This window comes from Pavona decussata, unplaced genomic scaffold (genome assembly GCF_977016875.1).
Source record: "Pavona decussata unplaced genomic scaffold, jaPavDecu1.1 SCAFFOLD_175, whole genome shotgun sequence".
NCBI classification, from domain to species: Eukaryota; Metazoa; Cnidaria; class Anthozoa; order Scleractinia; family Agariciidae; genus Pavona; species Pavona decussata.
This window is the reverse complement of record NW_028145586.1, coordinates 1,191,444-1,215,000: the sequence shown is the minus strand read 5'-3', so window position 1 is coordinate 1,215,000 and position 23,557 is coordinate 1,191,444. Positions and strand designations below refer to the sequence as shown.

Sequence of the window (23,557 nt, the reverse complement as noted above, 5' to 3'; positions counted from 1 at the left end):
ACATCCCCTCGTTGCAAAAGCATATCGCAGAATCAAAATGAATGAGAAGAAAAGTGATTTGTCCGGGGGAAGGGGGTGGGGGAATACACGGTTTTTTTTACGCTACTTTTGTTTTCTTCCATCCAGATACCACGCTCAGAATGGCTGAATTTGGAACTTGATATGGCTAAACAGAAACCCAACTTTGGGATACTAAAAGGTATATTTAAAAGGTGAGATATTATAAATAGCTTCTCGCTTGCGGAATACTCACAATAAGAATTCTCCTAAGATATTTTTTTTTTAAATAATCAACTTTTAGGAGTTTACGCCAAAGTTTTTACATGTAATTTCATTCCTGTGCACATTGTCACGCGAACAAAACTAAAACTTTTGGCCAGTACATTTTAATACATAGAAATCTTTACAGTGCCTGTATTACTTTTAAATTGCGAGGTCTTTATTTGCTTTTAAAAGTATACATTGCGTAATTTTATTTAATAAACATATTTTTTTCTGTGTTGGATTTTAGTTGCAAGTTAAAAGTCAAGAGACAGCAACATTGGTAAATGAAGTGGATTGGACTGCAAACTCCGGATTGTGGACTACACGAATCAGTTGGTCCCAAGGTTTAATTCTTGAAAACGTTAGCTTGAAAACGTCAACGCTGATGGTTCAATTGTTCAAAACCCGGAGTAAACGTTAATCCGGATTATGGCTTTGGTTTCACTTGCCAAAATGGGTTAAAAGAAGTATTTCAAAATAAACAAATTTAGCGTTGTGCGATTTCACATTTATGCCTCAGTTTAGATAAACCACTGAATAGATTCCATGAATAAAATACAGGAAATGTGAAATCCTGAATTCAAACATTGGAACTTATTCTGGATTAGCATGATCACGTTTTGAACACTTAGGCTACATTCTCCATAGTTTCATTTATAAGAAGGTCTGACTGAGAAAGCTTGTGCTCACTTAATTCTCGAATATCAGGAAAACTCAACTTATTTCTGAGCCTTAAGGTTACTTCTTCACTCCGGGAGTAGACAAAGAGAAGTACTACTCCACAGATTTCATTCGAATGGTTGCACTTTATGGTTTCACTTGTTGTCTCAAAAGTTAGAATCATTAGCATTATTTTCCACCAACTAAGGTAGACTCCTGCCACAGTTTAGGATTTCATCCTTAGGCTTCATGTTATGAACTAAATTGTGTCACATAACAAACAGCACTAAAGAAACGCAGTGCTCAATAGCTTTGATTTTGAATGGTCACCCTTTAGGAATTGATCCACAGACAGAAAAGAAAAGTTGATTATAACCACCTTATACAGCATAATAAACAGAACCACAGGAAAGTACTGCTCAGTAGCTTTCATTTGAATGGTCACACCTTACAATTTCATCCACAGACTCAAAAGTTGCAACCACCTTGAACAGCATAATAAACAGCACCACAGGAAAGTACCGCTCAGTAGCTTTCAAATTTTAGCATTCAGTCACGTGCACTTCGAGAGTTGATCCTCAGACTCAAAGATGCAAACATATGTCATGACTCGTAGGTTCATTCCCGGAGTGATAGGGTAACGCAGCATTCAGGCAAAATTTACGAGACGAGTCCTATCATTGGAAGAGTGAAAAAAATTTTCTTAGCTATCAGGGAAAGGACGAGTTCTTTCTCAGATAATCGTAAGAGCCTAATCAGACCTTTTTATAACGATATTTCGGGGTAGATGTAACGCTATTCATAGTCACCCTGATGCCTTTTATTTTCGCGATGGTTTAATTTTCACTGGTTTTGCGATGAGTAAGAATTTTGTGATAAGCAGAACTGTCGAAAAATGATCATTGATGGCAGGCAAACGACAGACAAAAAAGGAAAGCCAAAAGGGTAAAGGCCAAGTCATATGGGCAACATTTTTTTTCAACTTGCCGCGAAACAATGTTGGAATTGCAAGTTGCGATTGTTTGTTGCCTGTGTTACCACCTTTGTGCGCATCAAATTTTCATGTTGCAGAAAGTAGACGCTGTTTCTTCTTTTTGCAACATGAAAATTTGCTGCGCACAAAGGTGGTTATACAGGCAACAAACAATCGCAACTTGCAATTCCAACATTGTTGCGCGACAGGTTGAAAGAAAATGTTGCCCGTGTGACTTGGCCTTAAGCGGGGGGGGGGGGGGTGGGGGTGAAAAGAAACGACGAAAAGATTATGTCCACCGACAAAATCGAGAACAAGAGTAGACCAAAACGATGACAGGCGACAGCAAACTGGTACGACAAAGTGTGGGAGAAACAACGTATAAACCTCGGGAAATGAGAACTAGGACGGAAAAAAGACAGGGAAAAAAAACGATAGCAAATTAACGGAGAAACAGAACTTAAGGCTGGTTTCCAGATGATCGCAGATCGCAGATCGCAGATCGCAGATCGCAATAAGGTCAGCAATCGTCTGCGATCATATGGAAACTACTTCTGCGATCGTCTGCGATCCTGCGATCGTGATCGCGGACGATCGCAGAAGATAGAACCATGTTCTATCTAAAGGCTGGTTTCCATATGATCGCGGATCGCAGATCGCAGATCGCAGATCGCAGACGATCGCAGACCTTATTGCGATCTGCGATCCGCGATCATATGGAAACCAGCCTTAAAATGCCAGAAAAAAGAAAACTATAGAGAAACGGCATTAAGACAAACATGGAAAGACGATCGAACAGACAGGAGATAAACAGGTAAACCTGGCAGATAAACGTGAAAAAGAAAAGCGAACTAAACTTCAACGAAATTTGACAAATAAGAGGAAAACTATAGAGTTTCAAGAGCAACAGTTGACATAAATTAAAGGGGCCCGAGGAAACGGCAGAGAGAAAAAAAACAAAGCATATAGGCTTAAGAGGAAAAAATTACTGAAAACTGTAAAAAACGTTAGAGAAACAATAGTAAAACATACCGCTAGAGAAACGTCAGAAAAGAAAGGACGGAGATAACAAGAAGAAAACTAAAGAAAAAAGAGTAAAACATGGCGCAAAAACGAAACAAAGCTAGCGAGAAAGAAGAGCGAGTGATTACAGTACAGATAATAACTTGCGGCTCAAGCATGGCAGCAAAAAATGACAGTAGACTGACTGCAGGAAAATCAACAAAATATTACAGAAATATGGGAGCTAAACTGTAGAGAGGAACAAAAGATGACACTTAGAAAGAACAGAAGGAAAACTATAGAGAAACAAGGCAAATGTGACAAACAAGCATGGGAGAAAAGAAAAACAACTTTGTGAAATAAAAGCAACAGTTTAAACCTACTAGGAACTGACAGCAGCAAAACTAAATTGTGAGAAGCGGGACAAATTTGGTACGAAAGGATATGAGTTATTAAAATAGAATAGAAATGAGACTTGAATGTCGTAAAAACTGAAAACGATGACAAAACCACATAGAAGCGAGACATGATCGAAAGCAACAATGCCGATAAAGACCGACTGAGTTAATGACGAGGCAACAAGACTATTGGGAACCAAGAAAAACATTAGGACAGAACGATAAAAAGCCTGAAAATCCTGAAAACTTTCACAGAAAAAAGCTGCAGACGTTTACAAGAAAGAGTTTGCAAAATTTTCAATGTCGTGAATGTTTCGGTTTTTCCTGCAGACCTGTCAGTTTTGGGAAAGGGAGGGTCAGCATTGAAGTGAAATGTTTATATTTTGCTAAGAGAGTGTATTGGCTAGGAAAACGTCTGATTTTGGTGGGTGTATCGACCATTTGCAACTGGTTGTAGCGAAACTAGTAAAACATCAACAATTAATACATACATGATGGAAAAATGACAATGAAACAGAACAAAACATGACAGAATCGAACAAACAAGAAGAGCAAATTTACTGACAGAGAAAAGATACAAATATGAAGACAAACCGCCAGAACAATGAAACGTCAGTTGTACACTTACAATGTGAAAGTAAAGCCGTTTGCTTGCAATATAAATATTGTATTCTACCTAATTACATTCAGTAATAATAGACGTTTACACAATTCCATTTTAGCTGAAAGGTCCGTTCTTCATTTTCTTGATTTTATACGCGTAACTCACTCGCGTTAAAACAAACTGTGACCACTGCGAAAAAAAAGGCATCCGAGTTATTTTAATACGATGTCGGATCAAGTCTCAGGCTTTTGAGACAAGACCAAATGGTGGCGAGGGTAATTTTAATCCATTTGTATGCTTTGTTTACTTTCCTTTGGGGAGGGGTCGGTGGTTGTTTCAGTTTTCAAGCCACCTAGTGGTGGGAGGGGGGGGGGGAGGGAATTCGAAGGAGGATGCTTTTAAAATCGAGGAAAGTCGGTATACATAAGAAACCTATATCATTCACCTCGTGCTCTTGTCGCCTGAGTTTCAAGCTTTGATCTGACATCACGAATTAAAGAAGGGAAATTAAGCAACGACAACAGCAATGGCAACTTAACGCCTCAAAAAAATAGATGTCATGGACAAGAACAATCAATATGTAAAAACGTGGTATATTTTGATTTAGCATACCTCAGTGACCGACTATCGCGTAACGCGCAATCTGATTGGCTACACAGGTGCCGTCTATCGATCGATAGACGGCAGTTTGTCAGAGCGCGCGCGATTTAGCATGCATCATTGGACAAATATATCAAAATTAATGAAATAAAAAGATTTTTTGCTTGATAGATCGATCACTGAGGTATGCTAAAACAATTAGACGGCTCGCTCTCGGTTTCTACCGCCTTTAATAGTTGGCTCGGGGCTTCGCCCCTCGCCAACTATCAGCCGATAGAAACCTCGAGCTCGCCGTCTAATTGTTAAATATTTCTTTGCCGTCTATTTGAAACCTGAACATCACTAGATGAGAAAATTCATGATTCTGTGAAGAACGTGAGCAAGGCGAATTTTTCGTTCTTCTCTTTCACTTGGACATTGTTCCTTCTAAGTCAGGTCCTTGAAAGAATTGAAATTATCACGAATTTGTAAGGTAAATTTATAGCTTCATATATTGATGTTTTCGTTGCTGTTGCCGACGTGGTTACTTAAGATCCCTAAGTATGGCCCGGTTAATTCAAAGCAGATTAGCATTTATCCAGGATATGATTGAATTGAAATAAATTAGCAAGGTTTTAGTTCTCTTGAATGTTTCAAAACTTTTGACGGTGAAGTTTTTTAGTAAAAAATCAGCATTAGCAAAAGTTCATAACATCTTTTTTTTTCATAGATTTTTATAAACTGGATTTTAACTTGGCTTTAATTCCTGGATAAGCTTAATCGTGCTTTGTTGACTGAGCTCTTAAGGCGACTGGCACCGGTTTAACACTTTCCAGTACTTATACTTTGACGGATCAATACTAAAATTCTTCATCTGTTGATGCCATAATGAAGGCATCAAACAAATGGCTCATCATTGTTAAATAAGTCATGGTCATTTTCTCGACATAATAAGTTAACATAGCAACAGTTTATCCTTTTAAAAACACACCTAATTTTAGCTGAAGTGGTTATAACTCAAAATCGAGCAAAATGACTCCCATTCTTATTATGGAACTGTAATCAGCACCATCAGATAAAACGTTTTGCCAAATTTTAAAAAAAGTAGGATGGGGTTAAGGACTTTAAGTTTTTGAAAGCTTACTCTGGCTCTTAACTTGTTTAAACAATTTTTGTAACTTTTTCAAAATGTTTTATCTGAACATGCTGATAATAGTTCCATAATATAAGTGGAATCGTCGTTTTTGAGATATAACCACTTAATATATAAGCTAAAATTAAGGGTGTTTTTAACAATTTCCTTTGCTGTGGTAACCTATTATGTCAAGAAAACTACTTTGATTTATTTAAGAATGATAAGGCGTTGTTTGGTCTCATTATTATTACTTGTATCAACTGATAAAGAGTGGTAGTATTGATCCATCAAAGTATAATTACTTGAAAGTGTTGGAAACCGGTACCAACTACCTTATATATTTTTATCCTAGCTCCAAGAAAGCGCGTCTCAAAATCGTGAAACAGAGAAGCTTAATTGCGCTGAATTAAGCTTTTAAAATTGTTTCGGGTTAGAATTGTAAGCAGTTTTTAGAAGCAGCAAAAAGACGAGTCAAAAATATACTAAGTCTTTTGGCGGGAAAAAGTTTTCGCTTTTATAAGGGTTAATCAATAGAGAGGAAAGAAAAACGCGCTTTTAAAGGGAGCCTAGTAACTAGTTATTTTGTAGGCTATTTCTTTTATACACAGTTTTGCCTTTGCTAAGAAAAAAAGCGCTGTGCTTTTGATGGGGGTGTTCTAGTATGGAGTCAAAAATAAACTAAGTCTTTTGACGGGAAAAATCCGTGCAGTTTTAACACGGATTTAGCCTTTGAAAAGCAAAGTTTATTTTCAATTTGTGCTAGACCCGCGTTAAAATCGCAGAACTTTTTTTCTTCTCGGCAACCTCTCCTAGGCAAAAAAAAGTAAAAGAGATAGCCTACAAAATGACTAGTTACCAGGCCCCCTTAAAAGCGCGATTTTTTTTTCATTTATTTATTGTAATGAACACAAGACAAATAAAGTTGAACAATGAAATAGTTTTGAACTCTTTATTCACTTATTGATATAAAGTACAAGTTATTGTAAGTAATTACTGCTTAAAGTAGTAAAAAATATAAATCATATGATTAAAGTAAATAAAGTAATAATAATAATAATAATAATAATAATAATAATAATAATAATAATAATGGTTTATTAACAGATCCACTGGGTGGCTCTTCCCTGTACTTTGGTTGACAAGAATATTGTGAAAAAGAATTACTGAAGTCTAAAACTAAGTTTTGCTGCTTTGAAACTATTAACGGACGACAAGCGAAAATCGGTTATTTTTAACTAAATGCTAAGTTTTGGTTCAAACAAAGTGTTCGAAATTTCAAAGAGTTGAATCACACTTAAGACAAGTTGGCAATTTTTCAGTCATTTTGAAGCGAAGTAGATTGAAAACATGGCGTGAAATACAGTATTTGTGCGGAATTAAAATTAATAGTTCTTAAAAATTTCCTGAATTTGCAAATTGCTTGCTGTCCACTTCTAATGCAAACACTGTATTTCACGAAATGTTTCAGCCAGTTTCAAAACGACTGAAAGATCACTTACATGTCTGACTAGAAAACGCCTGAGCAAACAAAACCGTAGAGAAATTAAATTGAAAAATATGAGTGCACGATTCAAGACTCAATTTTCTTCTGTATGTACATTAAGTGTATGGATTAGCTGTCAAAAAATAGTTTATTGTTTTCAAAAGCTTTAGCGTAATTCATTCAAGCATTTGTTGGAATTTCAAGATTTAAAATTTGGTCACAAATAAAAAGTAAATTGTTTTGAAAGTCACCGAAAGATAAATCAGGCAGGCCTCGGTTGTTCAAAGAGCGCATTACTTTATCCAGTGGATCTGTCACTATCCAGCAGATAAAACGTATTGGTTAGAATATATTTTATCAGCTGGATAGGATTTATCCAGTGCATAAAGATGCCCGCTCCTTATGCAACCGGGGCCTGTTCACAGTGAAATTTTGCATCGTGCAATCTAAGAGAATCGTGAACGTTTCGTTCAACTACCGATCACTTAAAACAAGAAGTTCCACTATAAAAGGCATCTCACATTAATTCTAGAATTCAAAGACTTGTTCAATCCCAATTGTCATGAAATATAATGTTTCTAATCAGCAAAACTATGTTTAAGATTGTTTATGGTAGGCACTTACTGAAATCTTATATTTTGTTTGAATGTTTATCGGAATTTGTTATCGACCTTTGGTGTCATTTTTTAAATTTGAAGTAATTCAAGTAACTCTTATAATGGAACTTTCTGTTTAGTACAAGAGCTCCCCAAAACAGTTATTTTCTACCTTAAAATGTGTCCAAAAAGTTCAGCGATGTTCAGTCTTTCTCTGGTCCTGCTTGCTTGTATATTCTTTCCAGCTTGCGGAGGCGATTTGTTCTTTACTCTTGTGTTTCAGTCCAACTTGAGATTGACAGCTAAAATCCTAAAAGAAAAGGAACTTGACATTATTTTCATGTAACGCCACAAAAGCATCTATAATGAACTTAATTATTGGTTTTGGAAAAGCATGTAAAGTGCGTTTCTTGGCCGTAACTCTTTCTAGAATAGTAAAATTAATGCATAATTACTTGCAATTTCTTCAATCCTGTTAAACCAATTTGTAGTGTCAAATAAATTGTAGTCGCCGTTGAGAAAAAATACGGGAAAAGTACGTTTTTTATAAAGTTATAAATTTACGGATATTTCAAAATTTCTTTGTGATTAACAAGGACAACTGGACAAGGCTATTTGTGTAGTTTTCCTCATTGATTCTCCAGTTGTTGTTTTTTCTTTTTATTTTTTTAAGACTACTTGACAAACTACTACATTTAGTTTGAAACACTGAGTATTCTTCACTGTGGAATGAATTGAAACCGAGATGTTTTGCTGAACGTTTGTTCTAAAAATTACCCTTCGATGAATCTTTTTGCACGAGTGTTGTTTTTCAACTTGTAAATTTTGCATAATTTGCACGCGCGCACGACTTATGTTGTCATTGGTTATTATAAGCAGAGGCGACACGTACTAATTAATAAAACATGAGGCTCACAACCTATTTCTAGTCATTTTGACCATTCTTTTCCAAGCAATCCCAAGGTGGTCTTGTGGTAAAAGCTCACGCCTTGAATAGATGAACGACGGCCTTATCTCTACTGTCGTTAATTTAAGTAGCTTTGGAGGGGCTTGGTTCAATCCCCGATGCAACCCGACTTCTCTCTCTCTTTTTTTTTTCAGCAAAATTCTGAGCCAAAATTCAAGTCAATTCAAATTCAATTCAAGTACAATTTATTAATCAAAGACATCTTTTTAAATTTTTTTGTTAATAGGAAAAACAACTTTGCGCAAAGGCTAAGAAGAGTAAATTAAACTGTCACAAACCTAAACAGACAGACGCACACGAAATTATTTTCATCGAACAATCTTGGTGCTCCCTAAATAAAAACTTTTGAGGAAAAATTTGAAAATTTATTTTCCAATATTTTTCAAATTTTGCTCTTTTTCTATTTTAATTTCTTACATCAGTTTTCATAATTTTTCATCCGATTTGAAAAAGCCTTGTTTAATTGTGATCATATCTCTTGAACAATTGCTTTAAAAAAAATCAAGGTCGATTACCTCCACAAATCAATCACCACAAGGCGTTTTTACTTTCTCGTATTTTGAACACATTTTTGCTATCAGTTCCAATTGGCAATCGTTTCCTTTTTCTTTTCGCCATTTTTACTTCGTCGATATTTATCTTGGTATCTGTGTTTGAGAAAACACTTCCAATAACAGAACGTCAAAATCTCGATTCTTAAACGACGATTTTTTTTTTCGATCATCCGTGACAAAAATTAACATGGAGTACAAAAATAGTCAAAATCAACTTGTGACAAATGAATCGAGATATACTTAAAGACGATCTCAAAATGTTATAAAATTTATAGCATTGCCAATGAATATAATTTTAAGCATTGTCAGTTTCTATCCGAATTGTAACGACAAAATAGGCTTTCTAGAAATTGAGTGTCACGTGATTTCGTTTCTTTGGTAAATTGTTTTGCTTGAAAATCAAATGAAAGCCATTTGCCTGGATCAAGATAGCAGTGTAACAAATGAAAGCCTTTTTCTCGTCCATATTATCGTATATTTAGAATCGAGCTCCAAGACTACTCAACTACCACAAATCTACTGAAGGTTTCTTTCAATAATCGGGTTGCAATTTGAATGTATATGTCACTGCGATTGGTTTCACGTCAGAAAAGGAGGCTCGCAACACTTTTACTGACCTAAGAAAGGACCTTTTGAAATCAAAATTTCAAGAGAAGGTAAGCTAAGATTCCCTTCGTAATACGCCACCTGTGATTAATCCATGAAAAAAGTTCATTGGATTCCAAGGAACAGCTGTTACCATAGCAATGATGTTTTTCTTAGGTTTCCAAACTAGGTCAAGTTTCCGCCTTTGTGGTTTGTGGCGAAGTGTGGGATTAAAACTTAAGACTTTTTCGGAAATTTATCTGGGAGAATTTTGGTGTGGTAGGTTAGTGCTGATTGACTTTGATGTTACCATAGCAACCAATTTTTTTGACAGGCAGGGTTTTCAGGAAATAGAAAACCCCGTTTTCAAATAAATAAAAGGTCACTTTTTCCGTAACTTTTATGTTTTTAGCACATGTTAGTGTTTCTTAATTGTTTTCGATTACTTTTCGTTCAATTCTCGTTTTCCTGAAGTTTCAGGAAAATCCAGAAATCCAAGATGGCGGATCCAAGATGGACGCCTTTTGGCAATCATGACCTAATTACCATGTCATATGACGTCATCACTTCGCGTTGGGCGGACCTCAAAAAAGACGTCTTTGGACATACTATCTATCCTCGAAGTCTCACGGTCATAGCTTTTATACTCGCGAAGTTATGGAGGGGGCGGAATCACCCCCGGGGCCCCAGCTGAAGACAAAAAGAGCTTGGTGTAGATGGAGATAAAGCTTGCTCTCTATGCTCTTTTGATTTCTTATGATCCGCTATCATGTCGGAATAAACTGTTGCGAGCCTCCTTTGGTCTTTGTTTTATTACACTAGTCTAATTCATAAACAACAGTTACATTATATTCTTAGGGCCAAACCATTTGTTGATTGTTTTTGTATCAATTCTCGTACAACTGACCTACCGACTATTGAAAGCTAAGCGGACAATAAGTTTGATATTTTTGGGCAAAATTTGATAGGTGCAAAAATCCACGTGGCCTTATCAGCCATTGATAAGAGACAACAATTTGAGATATCAGTGTGCATCACTTTTTACAATGAGATCTCTGCATGCGAATGTTAAGACTGTGAAATTTTAAACAACGACGATGGTTTGTTATATGCTTTGTCCAAATAGAAAATTAGGCTATCAACACCAAAGACAAGATCAAAACAAACTTTGTTCCATTTGAGGCCAAGGATAGATTAACGATGTCATCAATTTGACACAGAGAGAAGATTTTGGTTTCGACGCTTTCACTTTGGTCACTATTTTGCTACAAGCTTTGTAAAAAGGAAACAGAAGCAGACGTCAACTAGCGCGAAATAGTTAAGTGAATAACTAAAAAGATAAAAATAAATTACAGTCTTAGATAAAACTGTAGTAAAAATAATGGCTGGCATGATTCGGATCATTAGTGTAAAAAACTACCTATCTCCAATATCCGCTCATTTCGGTTTTGACGAAAATAATCAATCTGTACTTGATTTTATTGTATTGTACTTTGTTGAAGTAATAAAGAAATTTAATTAGCCATTATTTTTCGAAGACATTTATCATCCGATTATCATTTTAAAGTTCTTACCGCTAAAGCGTGCCCGTTCTTTTTTCTGGATTCCAGCTTCCCTTGCATTCCATTCTTTCGTTTTCCATTTTCAGTAATTTGCTGAATGACTTTCCTACAATATAAAAAATCAAATTAACGATTTTGCATGCAAATGCTATGCCATTGGGAGTTTAAACCGGCAAAAATCCCAATCTCAAGCAATCGTTAAATTGATGACCGTGTATTTGTGAAAATTCACAATTTATAAGCGTGAATTTGTGAGTTGTCCTGTATAAACCTCTGACTGGTATTTGGCCAGTCAAAATATCGTACACGCAAGCCTTTTCACGTTGTTTGATCAGTCTTTGCAATAGTCCTTTTGACTTTCATTTCTTTTTTTGTATATTTTGACTGATCTCGATCCTGTTTGATCCATTCTAGAGCAAGATTGATCATTCACGGTTTTTACAGTGGTATTTAAACCTTAATTTACAAGGTTAGCGTCAAATGGTGAAGCTGGAATTAACCTCAGCTATAATATGGATCATTCTATAATGGATGTTATTGCTGTAAAGACCTTGGGCCCAGTTAAAAAGCTACTGTGTTTAGAACATAAACAAGTAAGAAATAACAACAAAATCAAATAATATGACTACTTGAATTCAGCATGTTGATCATGAGAATGAATGGACTGATCACTAAAGAAACAACGTCTTGATGTTCAAACAAATTCTCCCAAGTAGTGCTAGAAGAAAGATATGGTCAACAGTGGGGAGAGTGTGCACGTTGATGTCGGTCCTTAAAGGGAATCATTAATGTATGATGACAAAGTTCTTACCTTTGCAGTAATTCCAGCTCACGGTTCCTGCCTCCTCATTTTTACTTGCAATTTACTGAATTAGGGTTTCTGAAAATACAAATTGTCATGTCAGTAATTATGCAACGCAAGCTTAATTCATGCGCCACAGCAGTGAAATTATGAAAATGACAAGTTTTCACAAACGCTTTATTCGGCGAAGAACAACTAAATTTAACGTATTATGGGACAGTCTGTATGCTCTTTTGAACTTTTGAATGTTTTTAACGATACTACTAAGAACGAGGATAAGTTTTAATCCATTTTGAGTAAAGACGAAGAGCTCCAATCGATGTTTACAGCGAGAAGGAAGCCAACGCACGTGTTAAGTCAACAACATATCATAGTTTGTTTGTAGTGCCCACACAAACCTTAAGTAATTTTTGAAAATAGGGTTTACCTTTAGCGTGTACTTCTTTCTATGCTTTAAGCCTTTTCTCCGTTTAAGAGGACCGTTAAACCACTCTTTTCCAACCGATTTCTTACAAGTCCACGAACTACGCGTGAAGTTAGTTATGAATATGGATTAGAAACTAAAACCAATCACTGACAACGAAATTTGCTCGCACCTACAAAAAGAAACATACTGCACGTGCTGCCATAGTGCGCATGCAAAATGATAAAGAATTTTAGGGAAATATTTTGAGTCATCAAAAGATGAGTATTCCGTCTCTGACACAAAGCAAAAGTGTCAGAGACGTAATACTTATCCCGTCCACAAGTATTCGTTTCCTTTTGTAAAGCCGATGAAAAGGGTCACCGAAACTGCAATCTTGTGTAAACCCACATACGATTGTACATGTAATGCGCATCTGGGCCCAGATGTTCAAAGTCCGATTAAGCTAATCCTGGGTTGACGTGAACTTTGATTCGAGCTTAATTACTAATCAATGAAGACTTTCCAAAAAGATTATTGTTCCTAGATTTGACTTAGACTTTTCTATACCACTAGCTTAAAACTAGCTTTTAAAAACATTTTTAGTAAGCGAGATCAAAACCTCGGTTAATTTTTAATCGGGGATTAGCGTCAATCGGCTTTCGAACAACCGGGCCCTGATCATGTTTTACTCGGAGATTTCCGCTTGTTGGATATGAGATGGTAGATAACTATCAAGATATATTGCGTCGAGTTGAGTATGGGACGATTATAGCCACTCGCGCGCATCGCTGATTGGCTATAGTGATCCCGTATCCAGCAAGCGCGAGTGAAAATCCTGGTTTAATAATCGTTCCATCAAATTGCCGCATTTTGTGAACCGACCGGTTCTGGTCGGCCAGTTCTGGCCCCAGGGCGGGAGGGGCGGGGGACTCCCATATACAAGTGACGGGGGTGATTGATAACTTTATCGCTGCGCGCGTTGCGTTGCGGACCTTCGCGAGGGCGATTTCGCGGACTAAGTGGATCTCTGATTACAGATACAACAGGAGGACTCTCGTCGTAAATTTCGTAGGGTGTGTTTCGCTTCTTGTTTCAAACACGCACGCGGGATTCCGGTCTCCTCGCGCGCGCGAGGCGATTTTCACGCACTCTCTTGGTATCCCTGTCTGCTGAACCTTGAAAGCGACGAGTGAATTGGAGTTGACAGCCTATTGTTGCGTTCGACCAGGAGCCATAATCGGGCATGGAGACCGTAAGCATGGGGTCCACGGGTCCCCATGTGTCGTACCAAAAAATCTATTTTTGGAAAACATTGCGCCGCCCTTCACGTCATAAACCCGCGCGGATGCACGCACAAATTTGCGTGGGGCTATTAACTTGTATGTAAAATAGACGAGAAAGTCCAGTTCGGTTCGAAAAAATTACATAATTTTAAATACTTCGAATGTGAAAATAACATTTTTATTATACCCTGTACATGTTTAAGTTCCTCCGTCTAACCTTACAAATAACTAAACTACAGCTGTGAAGTAAAGCATTGGGGACAACTCCAAGAGATTCTCCTGGCTGAGTAGAAAACATCAGGGAGTTTAAGAAGCTACTACGGCGACGGCGACGGCGACGGCGACGGCGACGGCGACGGCAACGACAACGAGACAAAACAATCGCATTTAATGGAAAAAACAAAGACCCTGCACGTGCGTTTTAAATTTTGATACATTTCTTCACCGTGCTTGGCCAAACAACAACGTGAATTTACCAAATTCAAGGTTTTGTGGAGAACGTGAGCACATGACGGTAAATTTTTCATTCTCTGTTTCAACTTGAAAGCCGTTCCAACCTCAGAGTTCTGTTACTGGATAGTTCAGCCACATCCAGTGTAAAACTTGAACGATTTGGAATAATCACGAAGTAGTAAAAGTAACGCGAACTTATATTTTCAAGCGACGTTTTCGTTGCCGTTGCCGTTGCCGTCGTGGCTTCTTAAAGTCCCTATTAATTATATAGTACTTTTGCAAGGCTAAGAAAGTCTTGAGCTAGCATGAAATTGTTTTTTTTTTTCTCCACCACCCTTTGCTTTGGTCTGTGGTTTCCACAGCTTAAGAGGCCGAAAGTCAAGTTACTAAAGCCAGATTAACGAAGAATCACTGAACTGCTCTATAGCAACAAATTTTCAGCTCTGGCCTCGATTAATGCAAGTATTAAACAACAGTAAAAAAGCAACCATACCTTTGAAAAAAAGACAATACAAGTACACTTACATAACTTTCACCGATCGAGTTAAACTTACAATTATGCTCAACTACTGCGTATGTACATTAACTGTTGGAGCAGCAGGATTTTGCCGATTTGGGGCACAATCTGATTTCTTTACGGTAACGTCATTTCCTATTTGGATTGCCCAGATGTTTCTTTTGAATAATCGGTTTTTCATCCTGTGTTTGACTATATTATAAAATTATTAGATAGAAGAAAGGCCTTTGAAGTTATTTACGTAACCTAGAAAGTTGCGGAAAGAAGGTCTAAAAAAATTTAGAATTGAAAGGGATTCGAACCCATGAACTCTGCGATACCGATGTAGTGAACTACCAACTGAGCTATCAAGCCAACTGGGAGCTGATCACATATTGTGAGTTTGTAATATACCCGTGGAGGAGGAATAAATGAATATGAAGACCCTCACAGAAAGCCGCTAGGTTGCGTAAGTAACTACGAGGGTCTTGCTCCTATTCAATCTTTCACCCGCAGTTGAAATATATGTTTCACATATTCATATTTATGTATACCTGGATTTATGAAAACATAGCTCCAGAAATATTGCCTTATGTTAGTTTTACTTATGCGATTTTAACCTTTTTTTTTTGCATTTTTCTTTGATTTATAGTCATTAAGTAGAAAGCATACAAAGGTCATTAGCAGACATTTACATGGTTTGTTTTTCAAACCGAAATTTTTGTACAAATATTTTTCCGTTTATGCATCCAAATTCTTTGTTTTCGTCCTTTTTTTTCTGTTGAAAGGAACAGCCTTGCCGTCTGTAATTTATTATCTCTGAAAATACTGAACATGGCCAAAAATGTATAACACAACAACTCTATAACTAGGCTTGTTGGCCGGGTAACAAAATATTACGTTTTGCAATGCAATAACTGTGGATCTTTGTCATCTTTCATCAACATTATCATCCAAAGCTAGGAATGTTTCCTGCTGGCTGTTCTGGAACTTAACAGACATCGTATGATTAAATGTTGACGTGTGTAATCACAGTATTCAACAAACCCAAATTACAAAGTACCACTGCAACTTGTGGTATAGCCCACAGGGGAGGGGGCTGCTCCCAAAACTTTTATGCTATATGGGTATATGCTGCTGCCAAGGGTATATTGTTGAAGAGGTTAGGTCTGGGAAAGGGTATAGAAGTCGGAGAGTTTTGTTCTAGAATAGGATGTCAATGAGAAAAATTTGGTTTGAAAAATGGTCGCGGGAATAAAAATTAAGATTCAAGTCTAGGATGGGGGGGGGGGGGATTTTTTGTGTTTGATCTTGAACATGGTTTGGTATAGGATAAAGGTTTCAAAGTCTCAGTGGCACATCTCCATCTAAAGCTATTCAAAAATACATTCAGTCCCCCCCCCCCCCCCCCCACCTACTCCCGGGGGATACAACCTTAGTGAAAATCTAAATTCAGTTGAATACTCCCAAAATAATATACCTAGGAGTTTGTTTTCGGGAGGTGTTCTGTTCAGGGCCCCGTTTACATAAAGCCGACCCCCACACTTCAGTGCATACTTAAGAATTCCCACAAATCTGAGTTGCACAGTGGACAACAAAAACAAAACGTTCTAGTGTGAGAGAAAAATTCACTGTCATCATGATTGGAATTAAACAACTATCCGTTATTATATTTTCCCCCATGCTGAGATCAAACCATGTATTAAGTGGTCGCTTATCAGAGGTAAAAACTAGAGCGATTTTCAAATCATCAGCACCCAAAGTGTTCACGGTCGCTGTTTGAGGATTCAACTTTGCGTGTTTGTGTGTATCTGTGTGTGTGGAGGACGAGATGGGGGGGGGGGGGGGGGGTGGGGGATTTTTCAATTGTTGAAAAGTGGCCGTTTATAAGGGTTGGTCCTACAGATTTGACTGAATCCTTTTATGATGGTGACTCGGACTGCAGTAATTAACACCGTTTTATTCCCTTGTATTACAGATAACGGAAGAAGAGTTCACATTACTGCAACTTACCATCGTCGAAAGTTCTTTCTCAGTGATCTGAAACGTTACTGAAACAAGAAAGAAAATAACACATGTATTACCATCCGTTCACAACAACAACAACAAAAACAACAATAACAAAAACACCTTTTAATGAAGGCAACCTTTAGACAGCAACAAGGACACCACACCGGCTTCGATATTCGATTTCGAGGTATTCTCAGAATCTTACGAATGCTCACGGCACTGAATAATACCAAGGTGGCAGCCACGGAGAGCTGCTTTTCCCTTCTCGCGACACACACACGTGCCACAAGTGCCCCTGTTCTATCTACTTCTCCAAAGGCATTGCCGAAGATGATTTTGCAATCCTCAGCCAACAGCTCCCACAACGAGTTTATGGAGATGTAGTTAAAAACGTCACCTGTGGCCACCACTCGCAATGACAATGTAACGCAGTGGCTTTCGTCTTCCACTCACGGCCTGAGCCTACCACTGCCCTGGTAAAGGGATCGTCACTCTGGAGTGGGGACAAATGTTTGGCTAAAGACGTAATTTGGCCACCATAAAGTGAGATATGAGTGCTGACGTTTCGAGTGTTAGCACTTCGTTCGAAATGTCAGCACTCGAATCTTTTTACCGTGAAAAAATTACCTTATTTACTCGGTTGATATTAAAAACCAAATATTCATTAACGAAGGGCAGTCACCAGGTTACCAAACTTTAGAATTCGCAGACGAAACTTAAAGATGTACCCATTGACGCGAATAAAAGCCGCTCAGCTTTACGCTTCGAATTTGGGGACCTAGGCTGATAGGGCTGAGAGGTTTTCAAATCCTTTAAATTAATAAATATTAAACGGTAACTTTTACAATTAAGCTCAAACAACTTACCTCAAGTGACTAAAATTCAATGTAACGTCATCACCGATCAGAACAAACGGAGACCAGTATTTAATGTCACTGAAGTTGTCAGATTCCCGCATTTGTTTCATGGTCTGCTGGAGAGCCTTACTGGCACGTTGTCCTTCCGCTAAATGCTCGTAAAAGTATCTCATGAACCGCAGAGTAGCTTCGTCACTAATGGCCCACAGTGATGCAAGGACACAACGAGAACCGGCACCCAAAAAAGCACGCGCAAGACCCACCACACCCTCGGCCTTAATCTTCCCTCGGCCGCTATGACAGCAGCTTAGGACAACCAATCTTGCTCGCAGTTTGGCATTTAACACATCAGCCATAGTCAAAAGGAAGTCTTCCTGTTTGAGTTTTTTCTTGGCCATCGTTGGATTAGGAGACAAGAAAATTTCACCAGTTTCCGCACGGCCATGGGCTGCAATGTGTACCAAGGCCACTGAGTTTAGCCTGCTCAACACTTCAGCTTTTGTTGCCTCTTTTCCAGTCAGAGGTTTGATGTTCAGAATAGCACCGATCATTTCCACCTCCTCTTTGGCAGCCGGAAGCTGCAGGATTCTACTTCCTCTGTAAAGGATACCTTCCACCCATGGATCACCAACAAGCAGTGCACCAGACGTATTGTGGTACCCCTCAGGGCACTCGGCCATTAGCTTCAAACTTGTCAGTGTAGGAACCAGTCGAATTGTTAGCGTTTCAGACAAGAACCTAGAATGTTGGTCCAGAAGTGCAGCATAGGGAACCAAATATAGTGGACCATCAGGAACAATGACAACTTCATCGCTTCGAAGCAGATGTGAAATCGGTCCCAGGACCACGTCGGACAACGCCTTTAAAGCATCGCCTTCGCCTTCAGCAGATGCCTTTGATTTTTCATCGCAATATCGATGGGGAACCTCTTCAGATTCTTCGTCTGCTGGCCCATCCAAAGAGCGATTCTCACACATGACTTTTTTAAAGACTCCAATCTGTTTGTATGTTTCGTGAGTCAGAGACTCCAAACTATCACTGATTTCCTTGTGCTCGAACTGGCAAAGATTTCCTTTTTGCAGCACCCAGAAGTTGAGTAAACTGGGGACTTCAGCAAAAAATATCGTTTGCAATGGAAGGTGGCTTGGAATGGAAGAGATTATACTCGTCTTCTCACCAGACACTGAATGAACTGATTTTACGCCGTACTGTGATTCCATAAGATCCATCAGAGCCTGTGCACGTCCACGCTCAGCTGTAAAAAGCGCCTCCATTGTCTTGTTCTGTTGTAACTGAGCAAGCCATAACTTGATGTAGCAACCCTTATGTTTGTTCCGGAAGTCGATTTTCCATCTGTCATTCGATTGAAGAAGATCCCTAAGTTCATCAAATAATCGTACACTACATTTATAAAAATCCTCAGCTGTACAAACATCGTCGAGAAAGTGATGATCTTTACCAAGACAGTCATATGCCGTTGCTTCGAGCACTTTTTTTCCAGTTTCTTTAGCGATACTTAGAGCTTTCCGATGGTACTCGATAGCTGTCTTGAAATCTCTACGCCGGAAATAAAGAGTTCCAATGCTCCTATAAGCGAATCCTACTGAATCTTTGCTACCAACTTCTTTAACGATCCTAAGACCTTGCTGATAGAACTCCAAACTTGCCTTATAGTTACCAAGAGAGAGATAAACAGAACCAAGGCTTAAATGTATGGCACCCTCTGAGAGCTTGTCCCCAACTTCTTTGGCGATATTAAGAGCTCGCTGTAAACACTTGGTAGCTTTCTCATAATCCCCTTCAGACAAGTAAACATTACCAAGCGTACCGTATGTAAATCCTTCTAAAGCTTTGTTCCCAACTTCTTTCATGATACTAAGAGCTTGCTGATGGAACTTGATAGCTGTCTTGAAATCACCAAGAGAGTGGTAAGCACTACCGAGGTTTATATATACGTGTCCTTCTGAATCTTTGTTCCCAACTTCTTTCATTATACTAAGAGCTTGCTGATGGAACTTGATAGCAGTCTTGAAATCACCAAGAGAGTGGTAAGCACTACCGAGGTTCATATATACACGTCCTTCTGAATCTTTGTTCCCAACTTCTCTCATGATAGTAAGAGCTTGCTGATGAAACTTGATAGCTGTCTTGAAATCACCAAGAGAGTAGTAAGCATTACCGAGGTTCATATATACGTTTCCTTCTGAATCTTTGTTCCCAACTTCTTTCATGATACTAAGAGCTTGCTGATAGAACTTGATAGCAGTCTTGAAATCACCAAGAGAGCGGTAAGCACTACCGAGGTTCGTATATACACCTCCTTCTGAATCTTTGTTCCCAACTTTTTTCATGATACTAAGAGCTTGCTGATGGAACTTGATAGCAGTCTTGAAATCACCAAGAGAGCAGTAAGCATTACCGAGGTTCGTATATACACGTCCTTCTGAATCTTTGTTCCCAACTTCTTTCATGATACTAAGAGCTTGCTGATGGATCTTGAAATCACCAAGAGACTGGTAAGCATTACCGAGGTTCCTATATACACCTCCTTCTGAATCTTTGTTCCCAACTTCTTTCATGATACTAAGAGCTTGCTGATGGAACTTGATAGCTGTCTTGAAATCACCAAGAGAGTGGTAAGCACTACCGAGGTTCATATATACACGTCCTTCTGAATCTTTGTTCCCAACTTCTCTCATGATAGTAAGAGCTTGCTGATGAAACTTGATAGCTGTCTTGAAATCACCAAGAGAGTCGTAAGCATTACCGAGGTTCGTATATACACGTCCTTTTGAATCTTTGTCCCCAACTTCTCTCATGATACTAAGAGCTTGCTGATGGAACTTGATAGCTGTCTTAAAATCACCAAGAGAGCGGTAAGCACTACCGAGGTTCATATATACGCTTCCTTCTGAATGTTTGCTCCCAACTTCTTTCATGATACTGAGAGCTTGCTGAAAAAACTCGATAGCCTTCTCGAATTCACCGAGGCGATGGCAAGCAATACCACGGTTCATGTATGACGTTCCTTCCGAACCTTTGCGTTCAAGGTCTTTGGTGATACCACGAGCTTGCTGATGGTACTTGAAAGCCATATGAAAATCACCAAGAGAGCACAGGCGGACCACCCTCTGTTTGTGTGGTGTAATGACTGTTTTCACGGCAACTTGAGACTTTATATTCACGCGACACCATCGGTTGAAACTTTTTACCTTTATATTGAAATAAAGTTTCAAGGAAATGTTGATTGAGTCATGCGTGGTGTTTTTTTGCCATTCCGAGCCGTAGAAACCTTTCTCTGGCGAGTTTACTGTTCAACAGTGTTGCCGGCCGAAGGCCGGTACTAGAGAAAGGGAGACAAGGCAGGCAAGAACCCGCTGGCTACCGCTATGGGTCGTTACTTCAAACCGGAATTGTCGCAAAATTTGAACAATTCTTGCAGTTTTTTCAACGGCATCCCATTAACTACATATTTCGCAATGTCGTGGCCGAGTTTGGGCTTCATTCGTCAAATTTCCTCCGGGAAAAGCGGAGCTTTAGTTCTCCAGGTAGGTTTCAAACTATGATCTGTAGCAAAGTCAGGGACCAAAGGAATTCTAAGCATGCAGTCCGTCAGTCAATCAGCCAATCAACGCTTGGCGACCGTTGCCCGGCAGGGTTGGGTATTTGAAGCGCAACGGTCGCGAAGAGTTGATTGGCTGATTTAAAATGGACTGCATGCTTAGAATTCCTTTGGTCCCTGACTTTGTTACAGATCATAGTTTGAGACCTACCTGGAGGACTTGAGCGCTGCTTTTCTCGGAGGAAATTTGACGAATGAAACCCAAACTCGCCCACGACATGGCAAAATATGTAGTTAATCGGATGCCGTTGAAAAATCTGCAAGAATTTTTCAAATTTTGCGACAATTCCGGTTTGAAGTAATGACCCATAGCAGTCGCCGGCGGGTTCTTGCCTGCCTTGTCTCCCTTTCTCTAGTACCGGCCTTCGGGCCGGCAACACTGTTGAACACTCAACAGTAAACGCGCCAGAGAAAGGTTTCTACAGCTCGGAATGGCAAGAAAACACCACGCGTGACTAAATCAACATTTCCTTAAAAAACTTAATTTCAACATAAAGGTAAAACTAAAAGGCGACTTTAAATACCTCTACTCAGTAAAAATTTCAACCGATCGTGTCGCGTGAATATAAGTCTCAAGTTGCAAACAGTCATTACACCACACAAACAGAGGGTGGTCGGCCTGTGAAGAGAGTGGTAATAATTAATAAGGTTCACATACGGCTTTTCTACTAACTATTTGCTTTCAACAGATTGATTCTTTGCAACCTCGTTCCCAGGGTCTCTCTTCTTCCCGATTCTTTGTCGCACGTTCTTGACGTGATGTGTATCGTATTTTTCGTAATTCCCAATGTAAGACGTCATGTAACGTTTCTAATTTTGGTTGTAAAATACATAGGGGAATGGTTTAGCGATGTCATGCAAGGAAATAACAATGGAATTTAGTGAGGTTGAATACTTTGGCACTGAGCATTACGAGATATATTGCAGCTAGTTGAAGACACAAACTCTATCGGTTGGATGAAAAACCTAAATAAATCAGAATCAAAGTTCACTATTAAACGAGAACAGCAACGGGATTTCAGGGATTTCATGTAGATGTTTAATAATTTGGCACCCGGTAGATTGCAGCCAGAACCCGCCGTGCGCACAGTCCCAGTGTCGGAGGATCCACGGGAGGGTTTTACGACTTGTTTGACGCTTAAATTCTTGCATCAACAGCAGGTCATATCACTATTCAGTCGCTTGATTTTTTAAAATCGTTTTGCCATTAAACGAAATTCCAAGAATATTCAAAAATGGATCTTTTTTTTGGGGGGGGGGGGGGGAGGGTGTACCCTCTGGTGGTCTGCTCGCAAAGCACTATATTCCTCCATATCGCTCACATTTGACAGGGAGACTACAATCAAGGCACAAGGCCTTTTGGCGAATCTGAAGACCTTCGGATTCATTTTCACCTTTTTAATTATAAAGAATAGCCTAGAAAAACTCAAACCCATTGCAGCCAAGCTTGAATAGAAAGCCCATGCAGGATGTCTTCCAAGCTTAAGCTATGACTGACGACACTATTAAAGCAGTTGACAGGGTGCGGTCAAACAGAAGAGGAATGCCATGAATAGTTTGAAGACTCCTCTAGACTGGCTGACAAGATTGGTGCTAGAGTCTCAGCGCCAAGAATCATTGACTGGCAGGCACGCATTTAAGAACAATACAAACCCAGAATCGCATTATCGTGTCAATGTTGCCATACCATAGATCATTTGCTGGAAGAAATGAGTTCAAGATTTAGTGAACACAGCAAGGCTGGAGCCGAAATCTTTGCCTTGCATTGGTTCGTCTGCCTTGGTGAAGCATGACAGCCTTCGTAATTTAGCAGAAAATCTACAGGTTTGGCAACAGTACTTACCAACACCGTCCGCACTTCTTTTTGAGTTAAAGTAATGGCAAAACTTTTGAAAATAGTGCACACAAAATTCACAACTACCGGGAAATCTTATCGAGTGTGCAAAACATGCTGACGAGGACAAATATCCGAACATACGAGTTTTACTTATAATTGGGTGTACACTCCCTGTTAGTTCTGCGAAAACTGAACGTTCATTCTCCGGCTTGCGAAGAATCAAGTCACATCTCAGAAACAGGATGTCTGAGGAGCGGTTGACGGGACTTGAACTCACGCGCTTGCATCATGACCTTAACGTTGATATTGACGACATCTGTACAACCTTTATTACCAAGCACAAGAGGAGGATGTTCCAAGGGTGCATCCTTTACTAGAAGAATTCATGTACACGGCAAGGGGCTATTAAACTGGTGTTAAATTGATTAT

General features: G+C 38.9%; 1 protein-coding gene and 2 long non-coding RNA genes across 3 annotated transcripts in view; 1 reads left to right on the top strand and 2 right to left on the bottom strand.

Annotated features, from left to right (window-relative positions):
- The window catches only part of LOC146463547 (uncharacterized), a 2,929-nt gene extending 2,245 nt beyond the window's left edge, over positions 1-684 (top strand). Inside the window, exons 3-4 of the long non-coding RNA XR_014856856.1 lie at positions 127-212; positions 512-684. This is a non-coding gene — a long non-coding RNA (uncharacterized LOC146463547). The remainder of the gene's footprint in view (positions 1-126; positions 213-511) is intronic.
- Positions 685-7,628: 6,944 nt separating this feature from the next.
- Positions 7,629-12,345, bottom strand: LOC146463546 (uncharacterized). Its single transcript, XR_014856812.1, has 3 exons — positions 12,174-12,345; positions 11,375-11,468; positions 7,629-7,996 (listed from the first exon to the last, which is right to left on the bottom strand). It is a non-coding gene; the product is annotated as an uncharacterized LOC146463546 (long non-coding RNA).
- A 2,184-nt stretch (positions 12,346-14,529) lies between these two features.
- LOC146463545 (uncharacterized) lies at positions 14,530-20,764 on the bottom strand. Its single transcript, XM_085084391.1, has 4 exons — positions 20,600-20,764; positions 17,679-20,164; positions 16,816-16,853; positions 14,530-15,792 (listed from the first exon to the last, which is right to left on the bottom strand). Exons 1-3 carry the CDS (start codon positions 20,762-20,764, stop codon positions 16,835-16,837), a joined length of 2,670 nt encoding a protein of 889 aa, XP_084940517.1. The 3' UTR covers positions 14,530-15,792; positions 16,816-16,834.
- Between the last annotated feature and the right edge of the window lie 2,793 nt (positions 20,765-23,557).